Source organism: Hemicordylus capensis, chromosome 1 (assembly GCF_027244095.1).
Source record: "Hemicordylus capensis ecotype Gifberg chromosome 1, rHemCap1.1.pri, whole genome shotgun sequence".
NCBI lineage: Eukaryota > Metazoa > Chordata > Lepidosauria > Squamata > Cordylidae > Hemicordylus > Hemicordylus capensis.
Genome location: NC_069657.1, coordinates 212606643 through 212634537, shown reverse-complemented (window position 1 = coordinate 212634537; position 27895 = coordinate 212606643). Strand labels below are relative to the sequence as shown.

General features: G+C 42.3%; 1 protein-coding gene across 4 annotated transcripts in view; it reads left to right on the top strand.

Moving 5' to 3' along the window:
- TMEFF2 (transmembrane protein with EGF like and two follistatin like domains 2) overlaps nt 1-27895 on the top strand; it is a 274058-nt gene that overhangs the window by 221781 nt on the left and 24382 nt on the right. For 3 of the 4 annotated variants that reach the window (XM_053283721.1, XM_053283718.1, XM_053283722.1), the window contains exon 8: nt 8278-8355. The exons of the other annotated variant lie outside the window; for it this stretch is intronic. In XM_053283721.1, the coding sequence (XP_053139696.1) occupies nt 8278-8355 (78 nt within the window). The remainder of the gene's footprint in view (nt 1-8277; nt 8356-27895) is intronic. 4 annotated transcript variants of the gene reach the window in all.

Sequence of the window (27895 nt, the reverse complement as noted above, 5' to 3'; positions counted from 1 at the left end):
TGAGGCTATTCTCACGTGCAGTGGAAACCTGGCTAAGGGAGCGCCGGGAACGATGTGGCTCCCAGCAGCTAACCTGCTTAATCCCCCCTCCCCTTAAACGAGGCTAGTGGAGGTGCATGGTCAGCTAACCCCATTTAGTTGGTCATGTCGCCGCAGCGTGGCTCCTCCCAGCCCCCAAGCTTCGCTGCCCCAACCGGTTTCATGACGGAGCCAGTAATCATGTGGGCAGCCGATCTGGCTGCCCAGGGCAAGCTGCCTGCTCATCTGCAAGGAGAGTGGGTCAAGCCCACTCTCCCCACAGAACCCTCTTTGACTCTCCACACTGCTCATGTGGAGAACCTTCATGTTTCATTACGCATACACTCCACATGCTTCACACAATGGTGTGCATGTTGCCCAAGACTCATTCCCATGCCCCACAATGTGCCTGGCTCTGTGGACCATCCTAAAGATTTACTGTAATTACATACCCATGCTCATGCTGAGAGACAAGTTGCAACACCACTGATTTTTGTAGGCATTGCATGTTTCACTATCCCTTACTTTTATCATCATACTAAGGAACAGAGTTGCACTTGAAGACAAAGCAGGGTCCATGATCCTTTGGAGGACTGAAAGACAGGCGTCAAGAATGGAACAATTGGTTCTTTGTGTCCAAACCACAGCCCTTATGCCTGTTGTTGCCCCTATGTGAAGCTTTCTTCATATAGTGGTCCAATGCTGCCTACTTTGACTAGTCTCCAGGGTCTTTGTTAGGTGCAATCCTCTAGTCCAGAGCTGCCAGAGATTTAGACCTGGTTCTTTCTGCATGCAAAGCATGTGCTTCACACTGAGGAGCCTCCCTTGAAACCACTTTGAAAACAGACAGAACTTTCAAGAGTAGTTTCTGATATGGGAGATGACCAACTGTTCAAAGCAGGAAAGTAAACGTTCAAAAGTCTGGGTGTGCTCAAGCCTTTGGGTTGTCTGAAGTAGCTCTTTAGATCCTGACCAGGAAGGAAGGAAGGGAGGGAGGGAGGAATCTTTTAAGGAGAAGAAGGGAATAGTTTTTGGCTGATCCGTCAATTCCAAAAGAACAGCTTCAGTTTTGTGATAACTCCCTGAATTTTGAAATGGTGCCTTTCGAGCTCCATGTTTAATTTCCTTATTAATGAATTTAGACTACAGTTTACACAGAGTTCGTTTATGCCTCATTTTCACTAATGAAGGGACTTGGTTATGTAGTGAATGAACATTGAAATGAAAGCTGTTTGGTTTGTCCACAAGCGTATAGCCTGAATGATGTCTGGGCTAATAATTTGATCTGAAGGAAATAAATAAATAGAGGGAAAATACAAGCTCCAGCTTGTGCCACTATTATTGGCATGAACAGCATCATAAATAAAAAAACTGGATTGAGCTATTAGAGTGTCACCAGCCTTCCTGGAAATTTTAAGTCTCAGAAATGAATTAAAGTGTCAAAACTCTTCAGGGTTTCTCGGTGGGGGAGGTGGGAAAGAAGAAATTTTGCAATACATGCATTTACCTTAGAGGTGTGCAAGAGTCATTAAAGCAACTTGTGACAAACTCTGCCTCACAGGGATTTTGGGTTTTTGGTTTAAAAACAAACAAAGAAAGCAAGAAATCCATTCCTCTCCTACTAGTGTGCTTTACTTGTTTCCCCATAATATCTTGTAGCCAGTCATCTGTAACATTATGTTATGTTAGCGGTTATGGATAAACACAGAAATTGTATTTGTGGTGTAGATGAAGGGTTTCGTACAGAAGAACCCTGAGCTTGCATGAAGCCTTCCTGCACATTTATGCCCCAGTTCATAAATACATCATGCATCATTTATATTTGTTTCTGCTTATTCAGAATTCAGAAATCCCTGCTCCAAAGCAAATTAGAGGCTCTTTAATGCTCACTAATCCCTCTGTTCGTTCCTCTACACATGCTCAGAATCAGAGTCCCTGCCATGCTCAACAAGATAAATGAGCTTAAATAAGTGCCATCCTCATTATTTAAAAAAGGAGGCAGCTTTCCCTATTGGCACATACCACTTAATCTCATAGGGTTTAATTATATCTACTATGTTTCTCCTGGATTTTGAAACAGATTTTTTAAAACAAACACTCTGTATCACAGAGTAGCTTTAGGTAAACAGTAAACTGAGTCCAGTTATGGGCAAAAGGGTTTCCCATGCTTCACTTCATAATTTTTCTGTAGTTCCGACTGCCTTGTGTTCAGTTTCACCTGTCTCCCAGTTTTACATGGAAAATGTCTATAATTAATCTCAGAAGCAATGCATGTACAATTTGCTCTTCCCGCATTTTCCTTTCTTTTCATTTGTGTGACCTCGTCCCCCACTTAGGTAAGCCATGCACATGAGCAATCCCATGCATGAAGACAGGCAAGGTTTTTCTCAGCAGGAAACAGTGTGCACAGTTACATTAACATTTCATTTATGCAAAGGCCCCAACTTGTTGGTTCAAATGAAAGAGCAAATACTCGTCTGCATTGTCATTTGAAGGCACAAATCTTCCCCTTACAATAAAATTTAAAATACTATTCTAGGAATAGTATACTTAGTATACAAAGTAGAATAGGAAGAGAAGAGTTCAATTGTGCATGGTGCCCCTACCAAATTGCTTATATTGTATATTATCTGTAGCCATGTTAAGAAGATGATGGTGGTGGTGGTGATGGTAGGAGTAGATGCAGGAGTACAGTGCCTCTAGCCCTGTTCACATGACATGGTAAATAAAGGGATTGCATGGTAGGTAGGGATGTGCACAAATCAATTTTTAAAATTCGATTTGTGCCCAAAACAAATCACCTCTGGTTTGTTTCGTATCCAAAACTACTCCCTCTGAATCACCCCAGATTCGATTTGTATTTGTTTTGATTTGATTTTGTTTTGGACCACTTAACAAGATCTTAGGGGCACCAAATTTGGTTGATGGGTAGGTCCCCATGGGTGCCACCTACCACCCAAATTTCAAGGCAGTGGGACACTTGGTTGACTTTTAATGATTTTTAGTTTTTACTGATTTTGAACATTTCCACCATAGGAAACAATTGGGATTCAAACTTCCCATATCCTAACCCTAACATGGATAACCAGCTTTCATTTTTTAAAAATAGCTAAGCTCTAGCCCTTGTAGAAGTGGAGTTATGGAGCAAAATGTGCAGTCATTATTTTTCAAGTGTTTGTATTCTTTGGTGTATAATAACTTTTCCTCATAATGAATCCCTGTGAGGATTCATTGCTCACCTTCATTTCTTCAATTCATTTTGGCTATCACTGGACAGTGCCAACTTTCAAATGCCATGTGCCAACTACACCCCACCACACACACACGCACACACCTGCAAGGCAGTGGGAGACTCATTTTAATTTTTAGGAATATCGAAATGTTTAGATTCTTTGGTGTCTAATAACTTTTCCTCATAATTAATCCCTATGAGTATTCATTATACACCTTCATTTCTTCTGTTCATTTTGACTATCATTGGACAGTGCCAACTGTCAACTGCCATGTGAACTACACCCTCTCCCCCCCCCACACACACACACACATATGCACTGGGGTACTCAGTTTATTTTTTTATGAATTTTGAAGTGTTTAGATTCTTTGGTGTCTTCATTTCACACCTTCATTTCTTCAGTTCATTTTGACCCCACTGCTTTGTCGGTAGGTGAGCTGGTCTTGTGGTAGCAAGCATGACTTGTCCCCTTAGCTAAACAGGGTCCACCCTGGTTGCATATGAATGGGAGACTAGAAGTGTGAGGACTGTAAGATATTCCACTCAGGGGATAAAGATGCTCTGGGAAGAGCAGAAGGTTCCAAGTTCACTCCCTGGCTTCTCCAAGATAGGCCTGAGAGAGATTCCTGCCTGCAACCTTGGAGAGTCGCTGCTAGTCTGTGAAGACAATACTGAGCTAGATACACCAATAGTCTGACTCAGTATATGGCAGCTTCCTATGTTCCAGGTGGAGGTGGGGAATTAGTGGCATCCCATGTGCCAACTACCCCCCAACCCACAAGTACTCAGTTTATATTTTAGGAATTTTTGAGGTGTTTAGACTCTTTGGTTTGTGATGCATCCTCATAGGGATTCATTATGAGGAAAGGTTATTAGACACCAAAGATCCTAGACACTTGAAAAAAATCCTAGAACATGCAGGTGAAACTCGGAAAATTAGAATATCGTGCAAAAGTCCATTAATTTCAGTAATGCAAATTAAAAGGTGAAACTGATATATGAGACAGACACATTACATGCAAAGCGAGATAAGTCAAGCCTTAATTTGTTATAATTGTGATGATCATGGCGTACAGCTCATGATAACCCCAAATCCACAATCTCAGAAAATTAGAATATTACATGGAACCAAGAAGACAAGGATTGAAGAGTATACAGTGTACTGTGCTTGATTGGCCAGCAAACTCGCCTGACCTGACCCCATAGAGAATCTATGGGGCATTGCCAAGAGAAGGATGAGAGACATGAGACCAAACAATGCAGAATTGCTGAAGGCCGCTAATGAAGCATCCTGGTCTTCCATAATACCTCATCAGTGCCACAGGCTGATAGCATCCATGCCACGCCGCATTGAGGCAGTAATTGCTGCAAAAGGGGCCCAAACCAAGTACTGAATACATATGCATGCTTATACTTTACAGAGGTCCAATATTGTTCTATTCTTCAATCCTTGTCTTCTTGGTTCCATGTAATATTCTAATTTTCTGAGATTGTGGATTTGGGGTTTTCATGAGCTGTACGCCATGATCATCACAATTATAACAAGTTAAGGCTTGACTTATCTCGCTTTGCATGTAATGCGTCTGTCTCATATATCAGTTTCACCTTTTAATTTGCATTACTGAAATTAATGGACTTTTGCACGATATTCTAATTTTCCGAGTTTCACCTGTAGACTGTGTAGTATCCCACTGCCTTGCAGGTGGGGTGGGGTATAGTTGGCACATGGCAGTTGAAAGTTGGCACTGTCAAAAAAACGGTCAAAATGAATAGAAGAAATGAAGGTTTGTAATGAATCCCCATAGAGATTCATTGAAGGAAGTTATTATACACCAAATAATCTAAACACTTGAAAAATAGTGACCACACATTTTGCTCCATAACTCCACTTCTACAAGGGCTAGAGCTTAGCTTTTTTTCCCTCTTCTTTTTTTTTAAATGGAAGCTGGGAATCTGGGGGAATTAATAGGAGGGATCCAAATCCTGAATTGATTTGAATCGAATCAGGCTTGATTCGATTTGTACCCAAATCTAGCCAATGGACCACAGGGGTGATTTGTTTTGTCTCCAAATCACCCAAATCAGCTAGATTCAGGTACAAATCGATTTGTGCTAGAATCAATTTGTGCATCCCTAATGTTGTTAGAGAGTGAAATCTTGCCTACTGGCCCTGCCCCTGAACTCTATGCATTCAGTAGAAGGTCTAAACAGAGCCTACACTAGTACAACTGAACATGCATAGACTCTTTCCATGTGATTTGAAACCCTGCAGTTTCCCACTGAATTTTCCACTGAATGCACCAAAGTCAAGGCAAGGTTAGTGTGTCAGTCCCAGTTCCTAAGAAACCGTTTGCCTTTCTCAGGACCACAGGAAAATAATATTAAAACCCTGCCAGAAGTCATTTTAAAAGTGAAATCTCCAGTGAAGGAGCTGCTCCCTCGCTGCTGGGAGCATAGAGCCTGACCTCTATCTCCTTTATGGTAAGAAAACTAATAGGGTTTGGGATAGGGATGGGGAAAGTTTGAATCCAGCCTAATTTGATCCGAACTGGATGGAAATTTAATCCGATGGATTAAATCCGATGAAAATTTAATCCTAATTTAATCCGAACTGGATGGAAATTCAGTTTTGTGTCGAATCAAGTCAAATCAGGCCCGATTCAACCACCAAAGCTTTGCAAAGTCCTGTTGGTTTCAGCCATATAAAATAAAGGTGTTGGGAGGGGGGCTTTAAGGGCACCTGATTTAAGTGAGGCCTTCTAAAATAAAGCCAGTCCCTCAAGGTCAAGAAATGTGTCCCCACAAAATGGCACAGGGATGCACATTATGAAGTAAGCACAGAAGGTTTTTTTTTAATATAAAAAGGGTATCTGATTGAGGAAAGCTTTCCTGAAAATAATGTCAGGATTTGTATTTTGTTCACCCAATTTTGTATTGGTTTCCATCAAATATCTTAATAGAAGTACTAAATAAATACTGTTAATAGAAGTTATTAGGACAGAGGGGCACTTTGAGAACATCTGCTTTGGATAAGCCCTACTAAAATTCTGTCAGATGTTATGTGTAAGGACACATTTTCACACAAAATCACCTATGCTTCCGTCATGTAAATTATGTAACTCAGAAGGTTTGAGGGTGCCCTGTAGCCTTAATGCCCACAAGCTGCTTAATAAGAATCACCTTTATATGTATACAAACACCTATCTGTTACAGTTGGTTGGAAGCTTTATTGCTTATGAGAACAAACCTTCCTCAGGTTCTTTCTCTATGAGAAATTACATTAGGAAGGTACTTTAGCATGATGGTCCCTGAGCATACATTATGGAATATGAACTCTGACCCTGTTTTCTGCTGATGGCTAGAAAGGTACCAGAGGTTTTCAAATACGGAACTTCAATGTGGCTGGTAAAATAAAAGCATTCCCTGTGTTCATGTCTGTGGTACCTACTTAATGTTGTTGAGATCAGGAACAGAGACCAAATTTGTTCATGCTTAATGTTGCACATCGCCTCCGGTGCCTTCAGGCAGAGGAATGACAAATAAATAAATGCCAAGGCTTCCCTCGTTAATTGTCCCTGCAATGCAAGTACTCTATTAGAGGAACAAAGCTAGCATACCTTTGTGACCAGCAGCAGTTTGGTAGGTAGACGGACAATATAGATACATGACTATTTCAAAACTGCATTGACCTGTTATGTAAGAAGATGCCTACTGCCATTTGGCATGCTCAGCATGTCTTCAAGGCACAATCAAGCACAAAGGGCTGAACTAGACAACTAGAAGCAGATTCAGGACACTACTGAACAGCTAAAAAGTGGCTAAAGAAGGTTGCAATCTGGAGGGAAGAAGCAGGGGGCAAGGAGGCATTTAACTCTTCCTCTGCCCACAGCTTCTCCCTTACATTCCATTCTCCTAGCCTGGGCTCCCAAGCATGGGGGATTCCCTGAAAACCTCCTGTTTGGTGGTTTCCAAAGAAGAATGCCTAGCTTGCAAACATTCCTCCTGTCAGACCTGATGTGTTGATATTTTTAGAGTCAGTGTGGTATCTTAGACTGTTATGTTTGGAAACCAGGTTCAAATCTCCACTTGGTTGCACAGCTCATTCAGTGGTGTTGAGACACTCTCTGCCCGAACCATATCACGGGGTGGTCATGAAGAGAAAACAGCACTCCTTGGAGAAAGGGTGGAATATAAACGTCATCAATAACTCGTCTTCTGAATGTAATAGGTGCAAATGAGATGTACGGCCACTTATTATGGAACATTTTGTTTCCATTTCCCAAAGATATTAGCACACTGAATTGGAACGTAGACCTGTTATGACAAGCTTTATCGAGTTTTGACAGCATTACATAATGGAAAAATATATTTCTGACTAGATAAAAAGAGAGCGAGAAATCCATCATGGCTTTTAATCTCTCTCTTTTTACATTATCTGAGATTTAAAGCTATGTGTGTTGTACGTTTAAAAAAAACCCACCCCTTCCCAAGGGTATTTCATTTACAATTTCATTTAATAATAGAACGTGGCGCTGTCTGGCTAAGATGAGAATGGATTAAATAAGAATCAAGCAAAATAAGCCAAGCCTGCATCTGAAGGCTGGAGCTGAAGTTGCTAGAGGAAGCCATGTTATTAGTTTGTAATATGTAAACTGATCAGCTCTGTTACATTTTGACGGGAGGCTGATAGAGATGGGTCCCAAATGCTCATCTCTTTTGTAGATTGCTTCTGTAGGAACGGTTATTGTCATGGTTGCTCACAACTAGCATTGAATAGGTTTCCCTTCCTTCATTTCATCGATTTAAGGGGCATTGGTCATGCAGCAGAATATCAGCTGTTTTGTTTACATGTACTGTTCATATGATGCTCTACTACAAGACACTGATGGTGTTTGCTGCTCTTGATTCTTCATTTCCACAAATTGTTTTGTTTTCTCCACTTCACTGTCATCCAGCAGTGTTGTTATGAGTGGCTGATAAGCAAGTTACAGCAGCATCTCTTTGGTTTTATTCTTGTACAATTAAAGGGCTCCCTGCAAGCGTAGCGCCATCACATTTTCTTCTGTGGAAGCTGCATGGATGGGACAGTGCAGTGCAATTCAACAGTAGGTATCCACTTCTATGGCTCAAACATAGTGTTCCCACCTCAAGCTGTTTCCACTCACAGTGCCTGGCATGTTTTATCAATGAACTGAAGCTTCACCTCTGTGTGATGATGTAGCGGAACAGTCTTTCTCATGGGTCTGTGTGTTGTTTTGGAACTATTTTGTATGGATAGTGTGATATGATGCCTGACAACAAGAGAAATGGGGACTGCTGACCAATTCAGTTCTAGATTATGGATGGAGCTGCCAAACCTGTAACAGCTATACAATAGGCAGAAATTAATAGGCTCAACTTTTCAGAGCATGGAGAAGGTAATAGTGGGGAAGTTAGATTTCTGCCGGCCATGCAGCAGTTACTGGTGAAAACACTTCTATCCATAAAAGAAGGTTGCAACTTGCAGCCCTGAGTTCCAAACGTCTCATTATCTAATTGGGTGTGCAGCTACATTGCTTAAAATTTTGGTATATGGCCTTGTCTCTAGTCTTCCCAATACAAGTACAATGTTGCCACTTCTTTAAAAAAAAAAAAAAACTTGTCAGGACTGTTTTTACTCTTGTTAATGTGCTTCCTTCTTGTCCAGCTTCAAATTCTGTTTCCAGAGTAGGGATTTCTGTGTTTTATTTCTATAAAATGCCAAGCACACTGTTGGTGCTGGATACAGAATCAGGCTTACAAAAACTCCGCTATGCACACACAGTATTCTCCTGGCTGCCCAGTTTTACCATGTATTTCAATGCAGGGGGCAGATCCATGCGTGCGAAGGAATCCATGTGGCAGAAGTGCCTCCTCTCCTCAGGATGCAACCAGGAGATGCCCATGAACTTTTAAATCCGTTGCAGATTAGAAGATGAGACAGCCATTACTTTGCATACCCAATTCACACTGTTCATCTCATTTCCCTCCCCCATATCACATATGTGGGGAGCTTGATGGGCAGCAAAAGCTGTTGGTGCCTTGTCTCATGATTCAGCTGCTGATTCAGCGTTGGATTTAACATTACAGGGGAGAATTCTGGGTCATAACTTTGCAATTCTGCCTTCACCTGAGATCCACAAGGAAGCTCATGCATGCAGGATTAAACCCCTGCTAACTTGGCAAAGAGGCACCTTTTAATGTGGTGATTCTCTTTATTTATTTATTATTATTATTATAAAATTATTATATTATTATTTCTTGTTTACACAGTCAGACAGGCGTTATTGACTGGTTTGTTTTATCCAGACATCGAGTCCTTCCCAAGGACCTGGGATGGCTGGATTTTATTGTCAATGTTGTTGCTGTTGTTATAGATATTGTCGCAGAATATAGGCTGTTCCTTCTTCTTCTTCTTCATTATTATTATTATTATTACATTTGATATCCTACTCTTCCTCCAAGGAACCCAGAGCAGTGTACTACATACTTAGGTTTCTCCTCACAATAACCCTGTGAAGTAGGTTAGGCTGGGAGAGAAGTGACTGGCCCAGAGTCACCCAGCAAGTATCATGGCTGAATGGGGATTTGAACTCGGGTCTCCCCAATACTAGTCCAGCACTCTAGTCATTACACCACGCTGGTGTTGGGGGAGAGTAACTGGCCCTATCCACCCACAGCACAGTACCTCCAGTGACTGTTGCTGGTGTCTATCTTTTGTTTCTTTTTAAATTGTGAGCCCTTTGGGGACAGGGATCCATCTTATTTATTTATTATTTCTCTGTGTAAACTGCCCTGAGCCATTTTTGGAAGGGAGGTATAGAAATCAAATAAATAATAATAATAATATCCCCCCGTGAAGCACTATTTTGGCATGGTTGTGGGGCTTGCGTGCTCTGAGGAAGGTGAGAGCTATGCCAGAGGTCCAACCATACTGGACAGGTCTCACCAGAGGAGCCAGACAAAGAGTGCCTCTCCCATCAACAATATGGTGAGACGTAACTTTAATAAATCTATACCGGATCAGTCATCGCCCGGGTCAACAAGGACCGCACCAGGTGCTGGAGTCCCTGGACATCTGGTGGCAAGTGGGCAACAGGACTCAGGATATTCAGTTGAGCAACCAGGGCTGAAGACAGAAAGGGTACTGGAAGAAACATCGCTTAACCGAAAAAATATACGAAAAATGCCAACAAGGAAATAATGATCTGCTATTACAAGTCTAGTCCAACTAGAAGAGGTTATTTTAAAATAATGTACCAAATTTGGAAAGAGAAGCATCCAGATACAGAAATAACAGAACAAAGGCTAGCAGACCAGAGAAGATTCATAATAAGAAATAAAGTATTCACAGGAGTTGAGCTGGAAGAACTGCAGAGAGCAACACAGGCTCGAGATATGGAAGAAGAATTACCACCAACTGAAACAGTTGCTCAGGCGCAGGTGGAGGAGGTGTTGGAAATAGAGGAAGCCATTGTTGCTGAACTGTTTCAAAATCAAAACCAGGCAACCTCCCCTTTGCCTTCACCTAAAAAACCCAAATGCCGTTTAACAGAAAAGCAACAAGAACTAAAGCAAAAAATAACTGAGCACATGAACCAAACAACCACCAGGGTTCGACTTCCAGCTCTAAAAACAGTTGCCAAAAAACAACTTGCTCAGGTATTAAAAGATGTAAACGCTGCACTTGCAGAAATAACAACCAATAATTTGCAAGAAACAAACCAAATAATGTACAGTGCAGCAACAATAACAACACAAGAGCTCGGCTATAAGATCAATGGACAACTAAATGGAAGATTAGATTAGAAAATAACATCTCCAGGTTTAGATCAGATGCTAGTAAATTGAAAGATATGAAAGACAAGAAGCTGAAGAATGAAAACACCAAACAGTATCTCATCTAAAAATACCACCTAGATTCAAGGAAAATTAGAGAAGTCCTGGAAATAATAAAGCAGCAAATAACAGCAGTGTCAAAGAAGATTAGCAGATATGAAGCCAGAACTACACAACACAGGAAGAATCTCCAATTCCAGTTGACTCAGAGACATTTCTACCAAAGCATAGAAGGAGAAACTGCAAGAAATGTAGAAACACCAAATAAAGAAGAAACAGTGCAATTCTGGGGGAAATTATGGGACAATCCAATAGATTATAATAAAAAAGCAGGCTGGATGAAAGAGGTCAAAAAATGTAACCAACAAATACAAGATCTAATAATAACACCAGAATTAATAAGTGAAACAGCAAAGAAAATTAAAAATTGGACTGCTCCAGGCGACGATGAACTGCATGGCTTTTGGCTTAAACACCTAACAAGCGTTCATAAACAACTATCAAAAAAGCTCAATCACATTTTGCAAGGAGGTGATATTGAACAATGGCTAACAACTGGGAAAACGCATCTCATAATGAAAGACCCAGCAAAAGGTGCAGTTCCAAGTAATTATAGACCAATAACCTGTCTGCCAACCATGTTCAAATTATTAACTGGAATAATAGCAGATGAACTGATGCAACACTTATTAACTAACAAACAGTTTCCAGTTGAACAGAAAGGAAATTGCCCAAACACCAGAGGCACAAAAGACCAGCTGCTGATTGACAAAATGATTTTAGAAAATTGCAAGAGAAGAAAAACCAATCTAAGTGTTGCATGGATTGACTACAAGAAAGCCTTCGACTCATTGCCTCACACATGGATACTAAAATGTTTAGAAACAACTGGTGTCAGCAAAAACATTCAGATATTTATTTAAAAAGCAATGAGCATGTGGAGTACACAGTTAACAATCAATGGTGAGGCACTTGGACAGGTTAGCATTAGAAGAGGCATTTTCCAAGGGGACTCACTATCCCCTCTGTTGTTTGTAATCGTCATGACCCCGCTTTCACAAATACTAAACAAAACAGGCCTCGGATACCAAACATCTAAAACATCAAGTAAAATCAACCATCTGCTGTACATGGACGATCTGAAATTGTATGGAAAGTCCCAGTCAGAAATCGAATCACTACTAAACACTGTCCGTATATTCAGTAGCGATATAGCAATGGAGTTTGGACTAGACACATGTGCTGCATTAATAATGAACAGAGGAAAAATAAGAAAAACAGAAGCAATAGAACTGCCCAATGGAAGCAACATCAAGAACCTGGAAGAGAAAGAACCTTACAAATAACTGGGCATTCTCCAGGCTGATAACATCGCACACACTGAAGTTAAAAGAAAAATGGGAAGTGAATACATCAGGAGAGTTAGAAAAATCCTCAAGTCCAAACTCAATGGCGGGAACGCCATACAAGCAATAAACACCTGGGCTATACCTGTTATTAGATACACTGCAGGAATAATAGACTGGACCCAGGCAGAGCTAGAGACGCTGGATCGTAAGACCAGGAAAATCATGACCATCAATCATGCTCTACACCCCCGCAGTGATGTAGATAGGCTATACCTCCCTTGCAGTTCAGGTGGAAGAGGAATGCTGCAAATCCATCAAACAGTAGAGGAGGAGAAAAGAGGCCTTGAAGAATATATCAAAGACAGTGAAGAAGATGCACTTCAAATGGTCAATAATGAGAAACTATTCAACACCAATGAAAGAAAGCAGGCCTACAAGAAAGAACACGTCAAGAACCGAGCAGAAAAATGGAAAAATAAACCACTGCATGGTCAATATTTGCACAATATAAGTGGAAAATCAGACATCAGCAAGACCTGGCAATGGCTTAAGAATGGCAACTTGAAGAAAGAAACAGAGGGTTTGATACTGGCTGCACATGAACAGGCACTAAGAACAAATGCAATAAGAGCAAAAGTCAAAAAATCCACCACAAACAGCAAGTGCCGCCTTTGTAAAGAAGCAGATGAAACCGTGGACCACCTAATCAGCTGTTGTAAAAAGATTGCACAGACTGACTACAAACAAAGGCATGGCAAAGTAGCAGGGATGATACACTGGAACATCTGCAAAAAATACAAGCTACCTGTAGCCAAACATTGGTGGGACCATAAAATTGAAAAAGTTGAAGAAAATGATGATGTAAAAATATTATGGGACTTCCGACTACAAACAGACAAACATCTGCCACACAATACACCAGATATAACTGTAGAAGAAAGAGAAGAAGTCTCTCGAGAAGAAAGAAAAACAAGTCAAAATAATCGACATAGCGATACCAGGGGATAGCAGAATAGAAGAAAAAGAAATAGAAAAAATAACAAAATACAAAGATCTACAAATTGAAATTGAAAGGCTGTGGCAGAAAAAGACCCAAATAATCTCAGTGGTAATTGGCGCCCTGGGTGCAGTTCCAAAAGACCTTGAAGAGCACCTCAACACCGTAGTGGCCACAGAAATCACCATCAGCCAATTACAAAAAGCAACTTTACTGGGAACAGCCTATATTCTGCGACAATATCTATAACAACAGCAACAACATTGACAATAAAATTCTGGCATCCAAGGTCCTTGGAAGGACTCGATGTCTGGATAAAACAAACCAGTCAATAAACCTTACTGACTGTGTAAACAAGAAATAATAGATCATGTGGAAGCAAGGTAAAAGGAAAAGCTACCCAGATTATCCTCCTACCTGGCTTCCACACAATGAGCCCATTCTCATGATTGGAGAATGGGCTTGGATGGGGCGAGGGGAGGAAGCTGCGAAAAGCTCACCTCCCCCACAGGCAATCCTGTCCATGTTGCTGGACAGCTGGATTGGCCACCCAGACAATTGCTGGCTTCTGCCAGGAGCATGAGGGGAACAGGGAGGTTTGGGGGCTGGGAGGCCCCCGGAGCTTGCATAATGTGAAAGTGTGTGGTATATTATGGGGAGCCTCTCGACTGTGAAGCCACGCGGCACCGACACACAAGCATTTAGCCTGCTTTTGGGGCACCCTCACACCCCAAACCCAGGCTAAGTAGCGGGCTCCCTAAGTGGGCTTGCTGCCGAATGGCTCCCAGCAGTACACATGCTCACTGAAAACTGGATTCAGCTTTCTTAGCCCAATTTTCAGTGTCTGTGTGAATAGCTTCAATCACTTCTACCCTGGTTTTCTTCCTATTTTGCTTCCACACAACTGAACATTGGGAGCACGCACAGCTCCCAAACCCGGGTTGGACACAGTTTTTGATTGTGTGAATGATTTCATTAGGATGGAGCTGTACACTGCTTGAAGGGAGAAAGTGGCCAGGTAAAGAAGATTTTGTGGGCCAGGAACTCAAATAATCATAGGGCTACTAGGACTTCAGTCTAGACCCTGATGGGATTATTCTATCAGTTGTGGCTTCGACTGTTCCATGACAGCAAGAGCCAACATGCAGCAGGTGGTAGCAGTGGTGATCCAGCTGAATTTTGCATAATCTATCATGGAAGAAAGGCAGGATCTAAATAAGAATTAAAATAGAACCAGCCCACCAGTTATTTGGTGGCAGGCTTTTGGTAGGCTTCCATATAGGAAACCATAGTTGCTGCATTTTGTGAAGCAAGGTCACAGTGAGGCTGTTCTCACGAGCTAACCATAGGCTTAGGCAGCCAAGCCTGGCCTTGGCTGCTCGAGAGAAGTGCCGGGATCCCGGTGGTCCTGCAGCACAAACCCAGCGCCTTAGCCGAGGTTAAGGGTGCAAACACTCCCTTAGCCCATGGGGGACACAGTTTCTGACACTGATTGGTGCCTAGAGTGCCCATTCCCTGGGGGAATGCCCCAGTGCACTGTGCTCAGCATGCAGTGAATTATGGGATGCATGGAGACTGGGGCACATCATCCTAGCTCTCCTGGGACGGATCATATGGGAGCGCAGTCTGCGCTCCCACCAGATTCTCTCAATCATCTGGGGGAAGATGAGTGCAGCTGAGCCTCTCGCCCCACCCTACCCACCACCCCATCGCCTGCCCAGTTGTGTGAACAGCCTCAGAACCTGAGCTCTAGATGTTTTCTATGCCTGAGATTAATGCTATACTGTAATATTAAAAGTTCCTTGCATCTCTAGCTATATGTGCATAGACTTGTCTGGTATAGCCTGATTTGCTTGTTTCATTTTCCCTTTGGCCTTCGAATGATATTAAAAAACCCTGTTTCCCTTTAATTTAATCGTGAACGTTCTGTATTTTCATTATAGAACCTATGCCATTGGTAACCTCAGAATCCCAAGAATGTGGGTAGAGGTTATGAAAAGGGTTTTTTCCCTCCTCCATACAATTTTTGTCACTTCAGATAAGAGATAGAGATTTGTAGGATATATTATTTAAAACATTGTCACTTTTTCCCCCTTCAGTAGGATTTTATCTTTCTCATATGTGCTTATGACTGAAATAAGAAAGCAGCAGCCCTAGGAGATCATTATCTTCTCTGCTCCAGGCATAAAATCTAACATATTGTCCTCATAGTTATTAGCATTTCTAAACGCTGCTCAATTTGCTAAAAATGAAGTCTGAACAGCCACACAAAACATATAGAAAAATAATAGCAAAGAAGTTATCAAAATAACCTTATAACCTTTGTAACAAAGGAGATTGTAGAGAAAGGTCAACAGAACAGAATCTAATGCAATTAATATGATAATATTACTGTTCTTATTCCAAATAATTCAGTTTGAGAGTTCTACTAGTAGTCTAAAAGCATGGCAAAAATTAATTACAAATTTTGTTTGGGTGGGGGAGAAAGATGAAGATAGTGGCTGTGTATACGCTACAAAACACAATAATAATGACATATAAAATATCATTAATATTCAGAACAATGGTCAATATTATGATCCCATTGTATTGTAAAAAATAACAATTTGAACAAGAAATTTCTTCTGGGTACTTCTTGAGGATCAAGAAGCAAGATCCTTCTTCTTCTTATCTTTAAAAAAGTTATTCCTCTGTTCATGTAAAATCATCAGTGGCTTTTGGGTTGTGCAGACCTTTCTCAAAGGTAGTTTTAACAGGGTAGTTAAAAACTGTAAAATATATCATAATGAGTCACACAGGTGATCAAAGGGGAGCAATATTTATTCCAAAAAGGAATGTGATTTTTTTATTCATTGTACCAAGGTATTAGGATATGCGGTGGCAGCTAATGGAATGCAGCTGCTGCTGCTGATATCACAGCAGGTGGAAGTGGACAGTGGTCAAGACTGTAGGCCTGTACAAATTTGGATTCAAAAATCCAAAATGGAAATGGAATAGGATTTTCTCCATAGTGGTGAATGGGGAAATTGGCGGGGGGATCACTAAAACTCACTAGATGGTACTAGAGTGTTGAAACTCATCATACATGTGGGCAAGGAGGTCAGGGTCCTCTGTAGTAAATCTGAAGAGAGTTGCTCAGTCCCCTAATATTTGGCGGATTCTTGAAATGTTTGTTAAAAATGGCTAAAAATTGTGAAATCTGGCTTGTTTCAAGCCAGAACTTTTTAAAAACTCCTGAAACTGAAGATTCCCCCATCATTCCACCAGCAAGACCCATAGCTTTGAAAAAGATTACCCAGAGTCCTGCCTAAGTGGACTTCATGTGTGCCAGATTTCATAACTGTATGCCCATGCATTCCAGAAATATAAAGGGGAGGGACAAAAGGGGTATGCTGTTACCCCTTTTCATGAAGGCAAAGGGCAAATTTCTCCACATGTGGGTGGAATGATGGTCCATTTCATTATAAGTCTTTTTAATCCCTTTTTTAAAAGTCTGCCTGTTCCTGCAACGGGGCAGAAAACAATCAAAGAAATGTTCTTTTTTCCCTCCACATGGGATTGGAATGATGGTCCAAGGATGGTCTTCAGTTTCAGAAGATTTGTAAAGTTCTACATTGAAACAACCAGATTTCACAGTTTTTAGCCATTTTTTAAACAAATTTTTCAAGAATTCACCAAAAATCCAGTATTCACCAATTCTCTTCAAACTTACTACAAGGAACCCTGACCTCCTTTCCCACATGTGTGGCAGATTCTAATACCAGGCTCTAATGCCAGACAGTGATTTTTGGTGTTCCCCACCCCACCCCAATTTCCCCATTGACCACTATGATGGAAAATCAAAATTTAAGTTGGAATTTGGATTTGAATTCTGAATCTGATACAGTATCTGATATCCCCAGAGCCCATAGAATCTGAATCCGATATTGTCAAATGTGGATCGGGTTGAATCAGAATTTTCTGAACACACAGGCCTATTAGACTTTATAGGTGCATGTGTTTCCTTCCTGTGCACCATCCCATCCCACATAGTCACACAGGGCAGGGTGGACTGGTGCATGGGGAGCCCACAATAGTATGAATGGCTTGGAACGTCACATGTTAAACTGCGCAACATGTGGGCTGATATATAGTTCCTTGTTTTCTCAGTTCCAGTTATTTTCTCAGTTTTCCTTCTAAGTAAATCTTTCTTAAAACTAGACTTTTGGAGAAATGTTACTTCCTGACTTCATACCTATCAGAAGGGCCTTTTAAAAAAAACCCTGACATTACAATCTGAGGGCACAACTCTAGAGTAGTGCTGCTTTTGAGCTGTCAAAGGAATTGAAGCAAAGCTCTTTCTCATGGCAAAAATTATCTCTCTAGCATTGCTACATGCATGTCAATCAAAATATTACATTTTCGCGTCTTTGCTTCCAATTGGAAGGGTTTTATATGAGATGCTTAAGAAAAGCTTGAATCCCCAATGATTATTCTAAAATTACACCAGAGACCTCATCACAGATTGCTTATTGCCATACCTGGGTATCTACAATTAATAGTTATTCCAGTTTGGTTAGTGAGTCATAATTTAAAAAAACAACACTCTAGCAAACTAAACGTGCATTCCTATAACCTACCTTTATTCACTAGCTTCTAAACGTGTACTGTATGCTTGCTTTATTGATTCACGCTACGTCATCTTGTTAGCATAAGTAACTCACATGTTCCTAAGTGATGCTGCCAATATCGATCAGAAATATGCAGAGGTCATAACTGATTCATTGCAGGGGAGATGCAGATTGTGTATACATTTACACAGAAAAGCAAAATATGTCTTTTGATAAACTTATTCAAACCCACAGCTATTCAGGGGAATATGTTTGTTGTCTGTGGATATTTTAGAAGGGTGCCATACACTGCGCAAGATGCCAAGATTTGTACAGAGAGTGGGTGAATAAAATGTGTCTGAATAAGTGAGAAGGAGCTGAGTTACTGATAAGAGGTGTTGACACAATATGGCCCTGATCCAAATTTATTTATTCATTTTATTCAAACATTTCTACCCTGCCTTTTGCTACATCATTCCCAAGTTAGTTAGTTTGTTTGTTCAATTTCTATTCCACCCTTCCAAAAATGGCTCAGGGCAGTTTACACAGAGAAATAATCAATAAATAAGATGGATCCTTATCCCCAAAGGGTTCACAATCTAAAAAGAAATAAAAGATAGACACCAGCAGCAGTCACTGGAGGTACTGTGCTGGGGGTGGATAGGACCAGTTACTTTCACCCTGCTAAATAAAGAGAATCACCACGTTAAAAGGTGCCTCTTTGCCAAGTTGGCTTATGATATCATTTAAAACACTTAAATGTAACCATAGTAAAATAACAATAAAGCAACAGCAAATGTGTGTGCACAGCAGGGGTGTGCAAGCTGGCTCACTTCGAGCTGGGCTCAACAGTGAGCCAGCCCTGTTCAGACTGTCCAGTTTGAACCGGACCACCCCCAGTTCTAAGAACCAGCTTGCAGACCAGTTCGGGAGCAATACTTGTAAAGGGGAATACAGCTAGGATTCCCCTTTACAAGTAAAGGGGGATTCCCTAGCCTAATGGGGAGCAGCAAAAAGGAAATCTTTACCATTAATTTCCTGCCAATGGGGATGGTGGAGGTGGCTGCAGCAGTGGTGGCGACATCAGAGGCAGGGACAGAGGCTCCTCCACCCCCACCAGGCTCCCAGATGACAGGCCGGGTCAGCTGTGTACCCCTAGCGCACAGAGCTGTCCAAGCTCTGGTTGCAAAGCTCTCCTCTAAAAGCTGCAAATGCACAGATCAGCTGTCTGGGGAAGTTAGGGGCTAAATCTAGCCCTGCTGGCACCAGGAGAAAAATGGTTCAGTGGCATCTGTAGAAGCACAAGGACTGTGGTCTATGTGCTGACAGGCAGAATGACAGCTGACAGGCAACATGAAAAAATCCAGGGCAAAATCCAGCCCTCCCACTCCCACTCACAGTGGCTGATAGGTGTAATTTTAAAGTAAGATCCACATATGCAGCGCCTGCTATTGTATACCAGGAAGGGATGTGCAAACCAGTTTGACATTGAGCAGGCTCGACATTGAACTGGCTGGCTCAGTGGGGTTCAGATTGAGCCGAACCAGGCCCAGTTCGGCTCAAACCAGCTCGGAGCATACTGTACTGGTAAAGGGGAATCTGGTAAGGATTCCCCTTCACCAGTAAATGAGGGGACCAGGGGGCTTAAATAAAAAGAGTTGGGGTGGGAGGAAATGAAAGTTTAACCTCAAATTTGCTGGCAAATGGGCAGTTATTTGCACAGAGGCTGGTTTTTTAATGTGCACGCGCACACAGAGGCCTGAACTGGGCCTGCCCCTGCCGCAACCCCTAACCGCTCCCATGACTGCCACATCGTAAATAAAAAAAGTTGGGGCAAGAGGAAAATAAAATTTTACCTCAAATTTGCCACCGCCACTGGTGGCAGCACCAGTGGCGGTGGCAAATTTGAGGTAAAATTTTATTTTCCTCTTGCCCCAACTTTTTCTATTTACGTCTCCTGGTCCCCCTTTCCCTTGTAGAGGTAAAGAGGATTCCCCTTTACCAGTATGGCCTTGAAACACCACCATCCCCCAACTGGGCTCAAATTCAAGCCCAACCAGGCCCAGTTCTGATGTGCCCCAAGCCAGACTGGATCTGGTTTGGCTTAAGTCGAATTCAACTTGAACCAGACAGGGTTTTCCAGTTTTGTGCACATCCCTAATACCAGGGCAAGTCATGTGCTTCCAGAGCAATTAAGTGTGCCTTGAAAAAATAAGATATATTGGATGCATCTACCACTCTATCGCCTTCAGATTGGGGAGGCCACAAGTAGCACTGACCCCAGCCCTGCCCTTTCTTCCAATATATGGGCAATGATATCATGCCAAGGGGAAGAGTGAGGATGGAGTTCTTGGGATTCCCAGGTAGAGCCTGTACTACAGGCTAGCCTGGCAGGTGTAGAGGAATCAGTGTCAGTTAGTTGTTGCTTTCCCACTTGCAGCCACAAGTGAAATTCAAACTTTTCATCCTCACAGCAGTAGTTCTAGGGGTCGCTCACACAACAAGCCCTACCTGGGCTTGCACAGCCCTACCCGGGGCTCCATTGTATGGAGCACCAGGATCAGCTCAGGTTTTCTACCAGGGCTAAAAGTGCCCAGGTGACCTGCCACCTGGTCCATAGGTGAAACTATGGAGGGCAGCCAGGGCATGTGCCCTAGACGCCACTTGGTGGGGCACCAGTGCCATGCTGCCCTCCACCCCCTCCCCAATTCATGAATTTTTTAAAATATATTTTTTTAAAAATTGACCTGTAGCCCCTTTGGGGGGCTTCCTAAAGGCCATGGGAGGGTCTGCAAGGGTTCCCCCTCCCCCTCTGGCCTCTTAGAACATCACTGCAGCCCATCCTGGTCTGATTTCTGGCCTGTTCAGGCCTACAAAGTTCAGTGTGGCAGCCATTTTGGAGGTCGCCGCACATACTCAGAAGGCCTCTGTGAGGCCTGGCAAGGCCTAGGATCTCGCAGGGACCATTTGAGCATCTGTGGTGGCCATTTTTAAAAAATTTTTAAAAATGGCCACTGCACATGCTCAAATGGCCTCTGTGAGGCCCTAATCTAGTTTTTTCCCTGATCTGGGGAGTCAGAAGAATGCAATAGACCCGAGCATTTAAAAAACAGATATAGATGGCACAAAAGTAAGTGGACAAAACATCTCTTAAAAAGATAATGTTGGTTTAATACCTTGTAAGCTGGCAAAACTGAAGGGTGTGGGGTGAGAGGCAAGGAATAAAATGGAAATATTCACTCGCATGCTGTTTAATTCTCTATACAGAGTTCTATCTTTATCTGCCTATTTGTCAAGCAATCTGATTATAAGGTTTGTGAGATTTCAAACTTGGAAAGTGCCTGCCTTTTAACTTGTGTGGTGCTTTTAAAAAAAAAACAAAAACTGCTGTAAGAATTCACACCCAGAAATGTTGCATTTGCAATGTATTGCCATCCCTGTGTTGTGCTGTCTTACCATACTGATAAATGGCTTGTCTTTGAAATAAGTGGTTAACGTGCTGCAAATTATTCCCTTCAATTTAGCTGAGTTGTACTCGAGTTTTTATTTCCTGTGCATCCCAAGTAGATTTGCACAAGTTTCCTTGCCTTCTAAAAAAGTTATATTTTAGAATGTCTTTTAAAAAATCAATGCAACTCCCTTTTTACTTTGAACACAATTGTTTTTAAAAGTCATGCTGTGATTCTGATTGACTAGTGCATTTGATAAACTAGACATAAAGTTTACTGTCCAGTCTGCCTGTTGCTTTCCCATTGCAACCATCTCCCTTTAAGGCAAAAGCTGTTTGGACAGAAAAAACCCATCCCTGAATTTCTTGGAGGCAGCAACCTGTAGTGAGGCTGAGGTGGCAGAACATTTGCTAAAGAGAGCTTTCACTGCTTAGCTCTATGGAGGCATGCCCAGCACATGGATGTGCTGTGTTACCTTAGGAAGGCGACTGGCACATATATGCCACATGTGTGGTTGTATGTGTGTATTCATGTGTGTGTTGCTTACAACCTGTTTCTCCTGAAAGTGTCTGGAGTTGTATTTTTGAGCTGATATTATGGTAAAGTTATCTGAAAGATGGGTGTCAGATGTTTCGACAGGGGCTTAATTTCAGTCCTTGCCCTAGGCGCTATTTTCCCTAGATACGCCCCTGACCTGGTCATCGCAGCATGGACTGTCAGCAGCCCATGCTAACATAGAGGCCAGAGGAAGGAGCATCCTGGCCTCTAGAATAGCTGCACTGCACTACACAAGCAGCATGGTGCATTGTGGGCTTCCTGGAGGCCAGGTATCCTTCCCCTGGCCTCTCTCTTGTCACACTTCTCTCCACAGTGGAGGTGTTAGTGTTTTAGTGTGGGGGCATTTAAGGAGCAGCAGTCATATGGGGGGAGCTAGGATCAATCCTGCCTTTTCCCCCAACCCAAACCCTATGGGTCATATGAATAACCCTATAGAGGGGTTATGGGACACGGTAAGATTGCCCTCCAATTTTAACATCTCTTTTTCCTATAGTGGTCTGTTGTGTCTGGGCATGTACCTCTCAAAAAAGAGTGTGGTAACAGTAGCACTAACAAAACACATGCAGTCACTGTACTGTTCTAACAACAAAAAAAGTTAGATTTTCTGTCTTACTAAATATGACAACTTCAGCGCTGGGAAAATGTGGGGGGTGAGCTGGTCTTGTGGTCTTGTGGTCACCGCACTGTGGCGACTCACTATCGAAAAAACAGGGTTAGCAGAGCACTCACGCCACTAACCTCATTTCAGGGTGGGGGCATTTAAGGAGGTTTGTTGCTGGGAGCCAGGCAGCTCCTGTTGCAGCATGCAGCCTCCCAAAACCAGGCTGGGCTCCCTTAGCCCGCTTTTGGGAGGTTGTGAGAATAGCTTCATCATATGGCAGCTTCCTATGTTCCTACAGGCACAGGAATGGATGGAAGTGTCATCTGACCCTCTCTACATAGCGGATGATGTGTGACACTCCCAGACTAAGCACCCGACCTGAAAAGGCTTTACCTGTGTTGATTTTTAGCCAGACACCTGAGCTGAGGCAGTAGGGATATTCACATGGCTGAGTGAGCAGGGGAGTGGGTGGGTGGAGGGGAAGACTGCACTAATTTTATCTTTCCCCCAGATGATCACACACATGTTGCTGGGAGCATCTTGTGGGGTGCCACTGGGTATCCCACAAGGAACCCCATGCTGAACACAGTGCGTTGGGGGATTCCCCCAGGAGACGGGTGCTCGAGATGGCTGTCTCTGTGTGTGGCCAGACTGGAATCAGCCCAAGCTCGCACACGATCAGGGAGCTGGGGTTAATGGCGCACTGGCGCCTTTAACCCCAGCTAAAAGACAGGCTAAAAGGACAGGCTAGGCGGTGTTGCCCCACTGGGATTGGGCTTGATCCTGTTGGCTGTCACGCACAGCCTAGCCTGGGTTAGGGTGTAGATGAGAACAGCCTCATTATGTGACTGGCAATCACATGCATACTGCTTTTCCAGTTTACAGTCTGGAAATCAGCTCATAGAATTCCTACATAGTATGCTGCAATTATTCTTAGCAATCCTGTGCATTAGGTCCTTGAGTGTTATAAAAACTTCACCATTCTAATTATGTACTTTAATTAAATATGCCATTTCATTGTCCCTTGGTGATTTCACCTGCGCAGCTCCAGATTTAGCTTCAAATTACACTTCTGGTGAAATTGGTGACAGTGTAAGGAAGTGCAGAGTTTATCCACACTATTTTGTGTTCCCTCAGAGTTCCTCAGATGATTCACACGAAGAGAAAGCTCCAATTTTGCCTTAGGCAAAAAATTTAGATGAAATTTCAGTGGAAACTGAATTGATATTGGTAACTGGTTGAAGGATAGGAACCAGAGGGTATTAATGGACAATTTTCACAATAGAGGGAAGAAAGAAGTGGGGTCCTCCAGGAATCTGTACTGGCCAGTGCTTTTTAATTTATCCATAAATAATCTAGAAATTGGGGTAAACAGCAAGGTGGTCAAATTTGCAGATGACTTTAGTAGAGAATGCTTTAATCCCAAACAAAGAATGACCTCCAAAAGGATCTCTCCAAACTGGGTGAGTGGACAACAAAATGGCAAATGCATTTCAATATAAGTAAGTTTACAATGATGCATATTGGGGCAAAAAATTCCAACTTCACATATACACGGATGGGATCTGAGCTGTCGGTGACTGAACAAGAGAGGGACCATGGGGCTGTGGTAGACAGCTCATTGAAAGAGTGTGTGGCAGCTGTGAAAAAGGCAAAGTCCATGCTCAAGATCATTAGGAAGGGGGATGAAAATAAAACTGTTAATATCATAATGCCCTTATACAAATCTATGATGTGGCCACTGTATATAGTTCTAGTCACCATATCTCCAAAGGGACATTGTAAAACTGGAAACGGTGCAGAAGAAGGCAACCAAGATGATCAGGGACCAAGTCCATCTTGCTTAAGAGGCAAACCTACAACATCTGGGGGTTTTAGTTTAGAAAAAAGACAACTAAGGGGAGACATGATAGAGGTCTATCAAATTATGTATGGAGTGGAGAGAGATAAATTATTCTCCCTCTCTCACAATGCTAAAATCAGGGGTCATCCCATGAAACTGATTGCCAGGAAATTTAGAACTGGCAGAAGGAAGCACTTCTTCACACAGTGCATAATTAATCAATGGACTTCTCTGCCACGGGATGTGGTGATGGCCACCAGCTTGGATGGCTTTAAAAGGGGCTTAGACAAATTCATAGAGGACAAGTCTATTAATGGCTACTAATTTGGATGGCTGTAAGGTACCTCCAGGCTCAGAAGGAGGATGTGTCTGAATACCAGCTGCAAGGGAGCAACAGCAGGAGAGAGGGTATGCCTTCATCTCTTCCCTGTGAACTTCCCAGAGGCATCTGGTGGGCCACTGTGTGAAACAGGATGCTGGACAAGAGAGGCCTTGGGTCTGATCCAGCAGGGTTGTTCTTGTGTTCTAAACTCTGCCTCATGGAGTGCAGACTCTCTGCTACCACAACAACAAGATCAACAACAAATATTTATATACCGCTTTTCAACAAAAGTTTCCAAAGTGGTTCACATAGAGAAATAACAAATAAATAAGATGGCTCCCTGTCCCCAAAGGGCTCACAGTCTAAAAAGAAACATAAGATAGACACGAGCAACAGTCACTGGAGGTACTGTGCTGGGAATGGATAGGGACAGTTACTCTCTCCTTGCTAAATAAAGAGAATCACCACGTTAAAAGGTGTCTCTTTGCCCAGTTAGCAGGGATTACACCACATTGCCGTCTACAAATTTCACACTTCATTGCCATCTACAAATATTGCAACCATTCTTTTTTCCAGCAAGTCTCCATGTTGTTTGAACAGGCACAAAAACTTCAACTCCAGTTTCTGAACATCATAAACCCGGTCGTAGAATTCTCTGGGCAATTTTTGTGGCAGCGATAGAAACACATCACAGTCAGGCAGAATCCTCTTCGCCATCAGCGTCATCCACACCTTTTGCTGCTGTTCTTTTTCCCCAGTGTAGAAAAGGGCATTTTCTTTGCGGGAAAAGCCATCTTTCCCCCTCATCCAGAACTCCTTTGTACCTTAGGGGTGACAGAGGTTCATCCCACTTCTTCCCCTGGGAGAAATAAACCCAAGAAACATCATTAATCATGCAAACCGTCTCTTGCAGCAGTGCCAGCAAAATGATCTCCCGTACTCCACACATCAATATTCTTGACACTTGTCTTAAAAGTTAGGTCATGCATATCCATCTGCCATTAAAGAAGTGTCAGTGAGCAAGCATCCCCTTGCTATTTTTAGGGTCATATCAAAAGAGTTCATCAACTTTCTGTCAGCTCATCCAATTTGTCACATTTGATGCTATCTACCAGCATCCTCACTGGTCATCGTATTCTTTTTGGCATTCTCTCACCCTCTTCCTTGAAAAACCAAGCTATCTTTATCTGAGAAATGGGAGATATTTGATTTTTTTTTTAATTTTTAGATTAAGAGGTTCATGGTGCTTTCTTTATTAGAAGCTCATTTTGCTGCTCTGATTTCTTTATCGGTGTGTGTTTCTGCTGCACTATCCTGGAAAACAGGTTTAGCATTTCAAACATATCTTCACTGGTTCTCAAGAGTTTTTCACTGCTTCACATCAATTGTAGACATGTACTCTGATGCACAGACCTCTTGCGTACACAGGCTGCCCAGTTCATTTCTGTTGAGGGAGCAGATTGGCAGGAATATGCTTCATTCCTTAAAATGAATAGGGAAGCTTTTGCATGGGGAGGGGGGAGCACATGTATTAACTGGAGCTCCTCCCACCCCAGAAGAATTAGCTGAAGTAGGATGAATGTGAAAGTAGGATGAACCATGCCAGATGAATTTCTGGCTGCTGTGATATATTCATGGCCCTAGCTATCCAGCCTTAGAGCATGAAGGAGATTCCCTTTGTCTCATTCTAACAGTGGTCGACATGCTGCACAGTCTTCCATTGGTGTTTCAATTAACCCATGTTGGTGCAGGCATTGAATGGGGAAAGCTGCAGTAATGCTCTTAGTACTACCACCGGTTCTCTACAGCAGCGCCGCTGCTTCCAGGTCTACAGTAGCAGCAGCACCAATATCTTCCATCCCCATGAGTACTGTGCATTATGTCAGCCATTTTTTTCAATGAAAGTTGTGTTTCTCAAAGTACATGTGTGCATTTTTAGGTATTTGTGCAGTAGTGCTCTTTTGCAAGTAGTGCTCTTTCGCAAGACCATCAACATTTCCCGCTGATTGGCAACGCCAATGGAAGACTGTGCAGCATGTCAGCCAGTATAGAATACAGTTTGGAATGAGAGTGACAGGCAATAAATATAAAGACCATGCAGGCTTTTTAAAACCCTCAGACAGCTTCGCCCTTTCTGCCTTGCTGCCCCTTATGCTTTGAAGTGTCTCCTGGAACACCTGCATGATGCCTCCTCCCTTCCTTCAAATCTCTACCTAGCACCTACCTTCTATGTGAATCTTTCAGCACAATTCCTTAATCCTTTTCTAGAACAAAACTTAGAGTAGCATCACCCTCTGCTTACCCTTACCTCCATTTCCTTCATCATTTCCCCTGTATTGCTATTGAGTGTATGGCCCTTGGGGACTTGTCCTCTCAGTTTTTGTACAGTGATATGCACATGGATGGTGCTTTGGAAATACATAATATTTTATGAAATTAAAGGTATGAAACAAATCATCATGCACAGAAAGCATATCCTAGCTTCAATCTGAAGTATGTGCAGCAACAGAAAATCTTTAAATTTCGGACAAGATCTAGCTGCTGGAGGTAAAAACTCATAAGCCTCATGGATTTCAGTTGGAGAGATTTAAGCATATGCTTCTCTCTCCCACTGAAATCAGTGGACTTCAAAATGCACAAAAGCTAAATCACATTCAGTCGCTGCAGTTAATTCAACCTATGATTGTGAAATATAGCCAATAATACGCCCAGTTTTCAAATAGGTCTGTATATTGTGGTATTCTTCCCCCCCACTTAGAATTCATGAACAAATTCGATTGTGTCCATTTTCTTCATGTTGCACAAGGATACTGGAAACCAGTTGGCAATCTAATTGGAGGGGATAGGGATTGAAGAGTGACTCCCAAAGAAGCTTCCCTCCCTTTTTGAGGCAAATACCTGCCTTTATCTAGGAAGTCTGCTCCCCAAAAGCCAATACCACCATGATAGTTATTAAAATGAATCTGACCCTTGGCCTTTCTTAGGTTTCCACAACGATTCTACAGTGTGTTTCAAAGTTGATTTGTAATTATTGATTTATGTTACAGATTACCTCTACCTATTTTGTATGAAATCTTCAG